The 8088-nt window shown below is 53.9% G+C and overlaps 1 protein-coding gene across 1 annotated transcript; it reads right to left on the reverse strand.

The window, feature by feature from the left end:
• Positions 1-2650: 2650 nt before the first annotated feature.
• On the reverse strand, positions 2651-7250 carry Ppp1r14a (protein phosphatase 1 regulatory inhibitor subunit 14A). Its single transcript, XM_027430567.2, has 4 exons — positions 6886-7250; positions 4853-4933; positions 4357-4389; positions 2651-3236 (listed from the first exon to the last, which is right to left on the reverse strand). Exons 1-4 carry the CDS (start codon positions 7084-7086, stop codon positions 3108-3110), a joined length of 444 nt encoding a protein of 147 aa, XP_027286368.1. The 5' UTR covers positions 7087-7250; the 3' UTR covers positions 2651-3107.
• Positions 7251-8088: the final 838 nt, after the last annotated feature.

The following is an 8088-nucleotide window of genomic DNA, read 5'->3' on the forward strand; positions in this document are numbered from 1 at the left end:
CTTCCAAGTTTGGGGATTAAAGCGGCAAAAACAAAACAAAACAAAACAAAACAAAGAAACAAAAAAAAACAACCAAACAAACAAACAAACAAAAAAACACCACAAAAAACAAAAACGAAACAAAAAATATTTTTAAATATTTATTTGGGGGGATAGTTGATTCAGGCATTAAGAGTACTGGCTGCAGCCAGGCGTTGGTGGCGCACACCTTTAATCCCAGCACTCGGGAGGCAGAGGCAGGCGGATCTCTGTGAGTTCGAGGCCAGCGTGGTCTCCAGAGCAAGTTCCAGGATAGGCTCCAAAGCTACACAGAGAAACCCTGTCTCGAAAAACAAAAAACAAAAAAACCAAAAAAACAAAAAAACAAAAAACAGAAAACAAACCAACCAAACAACAAACAAAAAACAAAAAACAAAAAAAACACTGGCTGCTCTTCCAGAAGACCCAGGTTCCATTTCCAGCAACCCGTGGAGCTCATAACAGCTGCAACTCCAGTTCCAGGGGATCTGACACCGACTCCTGAAGCCCTTGGGCACCAGGCACACACACGTTGCACAGACAAACATACATGCAGCAAAATATTCATGCATCTAAATAAGAATTTTAAAAGACAGATCACCAAATGGAGGACAGAGAGAGAACAAAAGAAAGAAAGAAAGAAAGAAAGAAAGAAAGAAAGAAAGAAAGAAAGAAAGACAAAGACAGACAGACTACTGGGGGAACTGCCAGAAGTTGACTTTTTGAAAAGTATTTATTTGGGAGAGGGCACCTGTGGAGGTCAGAGGACAACTCACAGAAGTGTGCTCTCTCCTCCCACCACGTGGGTCCTCAAGATGGAATTCTCGGGTTGTCACACCTGTTGACAACAGGTGTCACTGAGCTGCGGAAATGTACTTTTACCAAAGTTGGGGGGGGGGGTAAGACAATTTTGGAGGAAAGGGGAAGAGGGAACAGGGTGGGCGGAGACTGGGAGGTGATGGTAAGAAAAACGTCATTTTTCTACCCTGAGAGCAGACGAACTGTGGGGTGTGGGTCCAAGGGCAGGCTTGGGACCCAGTGAGAGGACAGTGAAGGAGGTCAGCCTCTCGGACTTCGCACCACATGGCATGTGGTGTAGAGCTCCCAGGTTCCTGGTTGGGGCGATTGGCCCCTTTCCACATGCTGGGCTTCGTCATGTTTACACACCGCATCTCTTCAGGAAACCACACAGCCCTCGGGAGTCAGCACCCTTTTAATCATCTTTATTCGAAGATGTAGGCATGGAGACTCTGCGAGGTCAAAGGACTTCTCAAGACCACACAGCCAAGCACCTTTACCTGGGGACTGAACTCAAGCCCTCAGGCTGAGCAGCAAGCCCCTGTACCAGCTGAGCCATCTTGGCGGTTCCTTGTCATTTTTATTTTACTTATTTGACAAAGGGCAGACTATAGAACCCAGCCTGTAACTCGGTCCTTCTGCCTCTGGCCCGAGTACCAGGACTAAAGAGCACTGTCCTCCGCTTAAGCTTTTGTTTTGGAGACAGGGTTTCTCTGTGTAGCTTTGGAGCCTGTCCTAGAACTTGCTCTGTAGACCAGGCTGGCCTCGAACTCACAGAAATCCTCCTGCCTCTGCCTCCTGGGTGCTGGGATTAAAGGCGAGCGCCACCATGCCCTGGCTGTGTGACTTTCGGCAGTGGTACTGATGACCTGGGGCTCATCTGTAAGGTTTCTTGTTTTCTATAGGAAACTGAGACCTCCAACACTGTGAACACCCAGAGCTTTAACCTGGGGTTTGTCACCTCCACCACCACTAGGAACCGAAAACAGGTTCTGTGAAAGGGAAGTAGAAGGTGCCCCAGCTCACGCAATGCCCTGGGACAGCAACCCAGGTGATGGGAGCTGCTAGACATCCCCTCCCCTCCACCCTCCACCCTCCACCCAAGACAGAAGGCTCAAAGCTGAGAAGCCTGCCTAGGGATAGTTAGGCCAGTAGCAGGGCTGGACCGCCAAGGTGTCCCAGATGCTAACCAATCTTTGCCTGCTGGTCTATGGCTCAGATCTCCAGGACCGAACCCTGATCCTGGAGAGGCAGCGGGGTGGGCAATGGCACTAGAGAGATGGTGAGATGTTTTCCTAGACATCCCGACTTTGGGAGCAGGGTTTCAGCCGTGGCAGCCACTCTGCCTCATCACACACAGGCTGGTGTTAAATGGCCACTGTCCACTTCTGAGACCCTCCAGGACTCCTATAACTCAGTATGGAAGGCATCCATAATCCTTGTGCACTGGACTTCTCTGCCTAGATCTAGGGAAATGCCCATCCTGATGAATAGTTGACATCACCCCCAACCGGAACCACTTTGCTTCCAAGTTCAGTCTGAAGATACGGTTGAAACAGCCTGTGGAAGTTCTTGTTGCCTTGATGCTGCTTCTTCCAGAAAGCCCTCCCGGATTTCTTTCCTTTCCTTTCTTTCCTTTGTGTTGCTGGGAATGGAGCCTACTTTATGCTAAGTAGGAGCTCTACTGCCCAGCCACGGCCCCTAGCTATCACTGGTGGTTTCTGGGCAAGCCCTCTATTGTCCTATTGTTCTGCTTCTCAACCCCAAGGGCTAAGGGCTCTTTCCACCCTTGGTCTTGCTCTCACCCTCTCTCACCAATCACCACGCCCTTCTCTCCCATTTGAATGTCATTTATTGGTGGCCTGTGGCTTCAACTCCAACGCCACACCAAGCACATTCTCCATGGAGTGGACTAATGGCCTCATGGCTGTGTGATGCCCTATGGGGAGATGACAGAGGTCACAGCTGGCTGTGTGCATCACCACATGTCCTGTGGTCCAGGGATCTGCCCTGGTTGGGGCTGAATTTATTTTTTGGGGGGGGAGGTGGGGACAGGATGTGAGTCTCCAAGACGCCTCGGGGTCAGCAGGGTATGTTCTCAGGCTCTGTGGCAAGGAGGAATGTTTTTCCATCTGTCAGGGCCAGCTGTGGCTTGGGGACCAAGGGCAGGGGCTGCAGAAGGCCAGTGGCAGGGAGAGGAAAAGCCAGATACTGGAGGCAGTTACAGAACCATTAAATACAACTTAGAAACAATCTGGGCTTTGGGGGTGGAATACAGAGGTGGGCGTCGGTCAGGGTGGGGCGGTGTGGGCCCGGTCCTGGTGGGGGCTCAGGCTGCGGTCATCTGCGCGGCTGGGCTGTGGGAAGCCCGGCTGCTTGTGTAAGCCCCGGAGCTTGGCCAGCAGCTCCTGGATGAAGTCCTAAGGACAGAGAAGGATTCTGAGAACAAAGCAGGAGACAGGCCTCCCACCCCATCCATGCCAGCTCCTCTTCAGAATCAACTTCTTCAAAGCAGGAGCTGGAGCCAAGTAGAGAGAAGAGGGAGACTAAGATAGACAGGAGAACAGCGTGTGTGTGTGTGTGTGTGTGTGTGTGTGTGTGTGTGTGTGTGTTTACTGCCTGGGCCAGTAATCTCATCGGAGGCAGGAGAATTGTTGCTATGAATTTACATGCTGAGACCCTATCTCAAGAAAAAGTGTGTGTGTGTGTGTGTGTGTGTGTGTGTGTGTGTGTGTGTGTGTGTGTGTAAGAGGGCTCAGTGGTTAACAGCACTTGTTGCTTTTCCAGAGGACCCAGGTTCAGTTCCCAGCGCCCACATGGCAGCTCACAATCGTCTGTAACTCCAGTTCCAGGGCATCCAATACCCTCTTCCAGTCTCCATAGGCACCAGGCATGCGTGTGGTGGTACATGGACATACATGAAGGCAAAACTCGTATCCACATAAAATGAAGTAAAAATAGAGAGACATGGAGAGACAATCTAAAACCCAGAGCTGAGAGAGAATTACAGACAGACACAGGCTCATACAGAAGATGTTTCTCATGCTGGGAAACAGTCCCCAGAGACCAGGTCTGAGCCAGCTCCAGGCAGACTGACAGGCAGTGACGTGTGTCCCTCAGGCAGCTAAGAGCAGAGGGGAGAACCATGAATATTTTCCCTTTTAAAGCAGGGAAGGAAATGGGAGTGGTTGGACTGCCCAGCTCCAGGACCTGCAGGATGGGAGGCCCCCAAGAGGTAGATGGGGAACCCCAGGATGGTGGATGGTAGAGACAGTCACAGGGGACAGAGATGGACAGAGGGTGAGCCCCCCCCCCCAAGACAACCAGCAAGGGGCAGGTACCATATGTGCAGAAACCGGAGCCTCTGGGGGAGGGGCTCTGAGGCAGCTGCCTGTGGAGCGGGTGGCAGATGGGAGGTAGGAGGAGCAGACAGTGATAACAAAGACAGGACAGAGATGGGGGCTCCCAGGAGTTCCCTAGGCCTGCCTCCGCCTCCTCCATAAAGGTGAGGGGACCAATCCTGTAAGGATAGAAACTCACCTCCGTGGGATTCCTGCAGGACTCCAAGAGTCCCTATGAGGGGTGGGTGGGGACAAAAAAAAAAATAGTAAATGACTGACACATCTATTTCCTTGGAGCCCTCCCCTTCCCCAAGGGAGCAAGACAAAAGACGGTCAGAACTGCCCCTGTGGCTTCAAGCCGGGGCACACAAGCCAAGCCAGGGCTGCACCACCAGATCAGAAGGCCAGAAAGCCAGGCCTCTGCAGAGAGATCAGAGGGGAAAGGACAGTCTGGGTTTGGCTCCCAGCTCTAGTCAAGATGAGCTGTGTGTCCCTGAGCAAAGGATTCAACCTCTCCGGCCCTCATTTTCCTTATGGTGGTAAACGTGTCTACTTTGTAGTGTTTTGCAGAGGATTTAGTATCTGGCATAGGAAGTGTTTAATAAACATGTCAACTTGGGCTATTCCGTTCAGGGCCCTGCAAGATGTTGGACTGGGGTGGGGGAGGGGCGGCTTTCTCCTCTCTCCCCACGTACCTGGATTTTCCGACTTCTCTCCTCTTCACTGTCCAATTCCAACAGCTCATCAATGTTGACCTCATCTGGCATATCTGACTCCTAAGGTCAGGGAGAGCAGGCTGGTCAGGGCCCATGTCTCCCCGTCCCCCCTCCACAGCCTTTTGTCCAGGGCTCTGGAGGTACACACTCCATCAACCCGAGCGAGGCCCAGCTGGCTGGGCCTGCAGCAATAATGGGGCAGGCAGGGACAGCACCACTGAGACAGACATCTGGGTGGTGTTTGGGGGTGGAGTGGGGTGACAGCTGGGTGGAAGGAGGCCCAGGCCCTGGTACCAGCCCGATGCCTGCACCCTTGGCTGGGCCTCGGAGACCTTGGGGCTGGCACTGGGCTCTCTCCTTGGCTGCAATTCCTACTCGGCAAAGCAGGCCTGGTCGAGTCTCGGAATGTCAGATTCTGGGATTCAGGTTGGCTTCTGCCCTTTCAAGGGAAAGTCTTACTTAGCCGTGGGTGTGGGGGAGGGGAGCCTGCCGGGGCGGGCCCCTTCCCCTGGGGACCAGAAGGGCTTCTGGGCTTAGGGCCAGCCGGGCCTCCCTGGGCTACACTGCAGGCTTCTGGGTCAGTGAATTGACCACCTAGGCTCAGCATGGTGGGCTGAGAACAACAGAGGTCTCTGAGGGAAGGCCAGAGCTCATGGCACAGTGGTACAAAACATATCTGGTCATGATGGAGACCCAGCTGTCAGGGGTCAGAGGCCCCTTGGGCCTAAGCCTCTAGTTTCCCAGCCTAAAGTCCTGCTGCCTAGCTGGGGAGTGAGGGCACTGTCCTGTGTGGGGGATGAGACCTCTGGCGTCTATGTGCGCTGGGCCTCATGAAGGCGGCTTTGTTCACCCGAGTGAATGTATCTAGTGTGGTTGCTGCTTTGATGTGGCTATTGAAATCCGGACACGATAAGCTATAGGAACCACCTTTATCAATCCATTTATTTCTTTTTAAGATAGAGTCTAGGTATCTTTGGCTGGCCTTGAACTCAAAGTGATTCACCAGCTTCTGCCTCTACCGCTGTCTCCTGAGTGCTGAGTCTAAAGGGTGTGCACCACCACACTAGGTTTGTTTTAGATTTTTTTGGACAGGGTCTCTCCTTATCCAAGGTTGGCCTTTGAACTCCTAACCCTCCTGCCTCGCCTCCCAATTGCTGAGATCACAGGCATGAGCAGCTATGCCCAGCGTGGTTTCCAAAGGTCCTAATGCCCGAGGCACCTTTAGCGGTTCCAGTTGTAGCTACAATTTCCACAGATGTGTGTGACATCTGTCCTTGGGTTTGTAGGCATTTAGCCGATAATAGAAGGTCCCATGTAATTTGATTCAGTTTGTGTCCCAGGACAGCTATAGGAGCTTGGATGGCTACGGCTTAAGCTGATACGCGTCTCTGTACAGCTGTAACACCACTTGGCATTGAGGGTGATCGTGTTGTGTGTGTGCATGTTATCGTGTCATGCTGTCCCTTAGCTTGAGCCGTTTGTGTTCCCGTAAGTTTGTGCGTGGCTCACTCCTGGTGCTGTGTCTATGAGTGGCTGTGACTTCCGTCATCTGTGTACACTGTTGCTTCCTCTGCTGATGGTCTGTGCTGTGACCCTATCTGCCTAGTCACCCAAGTCTATGTTTGGCTTAAGGACATCCCCTCTCCCTATCCGTTCTCTCAATACGTTGGTTCTGGCCCACCAATTCTTTCTCATCTCCTGTATAGGCTACACGATACACACACACACACACACACACACACACACACACACACACACACACACACAGGGTTTTCCCAAGCGTTTGGATGCACACATGTCTGGGGAACCTGGGTGTACGTCTCTGTGTGTCCACAAGCTGGATGCCCCCGGAGCACAGAGACCAGGGCCTCAGGACATGTGTCTGTCGCCGAGGTCGCTGCCGGTGCATCGGTGAGCATGTACCAGGGTCACCAAGGTCGAAGGGGCTCTGCAGGAAGGCCTGTGTCCCGGGCCACCTCTGTCCCCCCAGCCCCGTTCCCTCCGAGTCTCACCCTGCCGCGGTACAGCTCTTCCAGGCGTCCGTCGATCCACTTCTCCACGTCCAGCCGCCGCTGCAGCTCCCGCCGGTCGTACTTGACGGTGACTCGCGCGTGCCGCTTTTGCAGCCCGCTGGGGCTGCCCCCCGGGCCGCGGGCCCGCGACGGGGACTGAAGCTTGCTCAGCACGCGCTTGCCCAGCCGCTGCGCTGCCATCGCCTGGCCTGCCTGCCCGCCGTCCCCACTTTGCACCCTGCCTCGCGCTCGGGGCTCTTACGGGCCGGGGCGGGGCCGCCGGGGGCGGGGGCTCGTGCTCTGGGACCCGCCCCGCTCCGGTCGCCGGGCCTCAGTTTCCCTTCCTGCAGAGGCGAGCAGGCTAATGGGCAGGCTTCAAGCCAGGGTCCTGTGGGATGCAGATGGGTGGGGGGGTGGGGTGGGGGACACTCAGCTCAGAGCGCCCCGGGTGCACATCCCCGGGGCGGGGTCCCGGGACACGCTCCGGGGTCGGCCCCGTGCGCCCTCTGGCGGCAGCGAGGGGTGCTGCAGGGGCGCCGGAGCTTCGCTCTAAGGGGTTGGGTTGCCCAGCAGCTTCTCTTTAGGCCACGTCTGACCTTGAACTCCTCAACCTCCTGCCTCTACCCTCTAAATGCTTTGATTCCAGACTCGAGCCTCCACACCCAACTCTATCAGCTTCTAGGAAACAAAAAAGAAAAGGAAAGAAAAAGAGACCGAGCCTGGGAGCTCAGGAATGCTAATCTAGTGCTCCGGGGAATCTGAGCTGGGCCTAACCCTTGAACCATCATGTAGTTACCTCGCTCATTGATTCACTCACTTATCCGCCCTTTTATCCATTCCTGTGTTCATTTCCTCCAGCACACAGTATTTATTGAGTGGCGTCAGCTGCCTGTAACCCTGGCACTTAGGAGAGGTGGAGGCAGGAGATTCAGGAGTTTATGGACCACACAGTTTCTGAGTTCCGGGACAGGCTGAGCTGCAGACCCTGCCTCAAAACAAGCAAAGCCCGGAAGGGTGAGATGGCTCCACCTATAAAGGGGCTTTTGGAGCTACACCTAAGGACCTGATTCTGTCTCAACTCCTGCAAGTTATTCTCAAACCTCTAAATGTACCACAGCACCGGCAGACACACACACACACACACAGGAACGCACACGCACGCACACACAAATAATGTTTTTTAAAGCCAGGCATGATGAATCC

Source organism: Cricetulus griseus, chromosome 9 (genome assembly GCF_003668045.3).
Source record: "Cricetulus griseus strain 17A/GY chromosome 9, alternate assembly CriGri-PICRH-1.0, whole genome shotgun sequence".
NCBI lineage: Eukaryota > Metazoa > Chordata > Mammalia > Rodentia > Cricetidae > Cricetulus > Cricetulus griseus.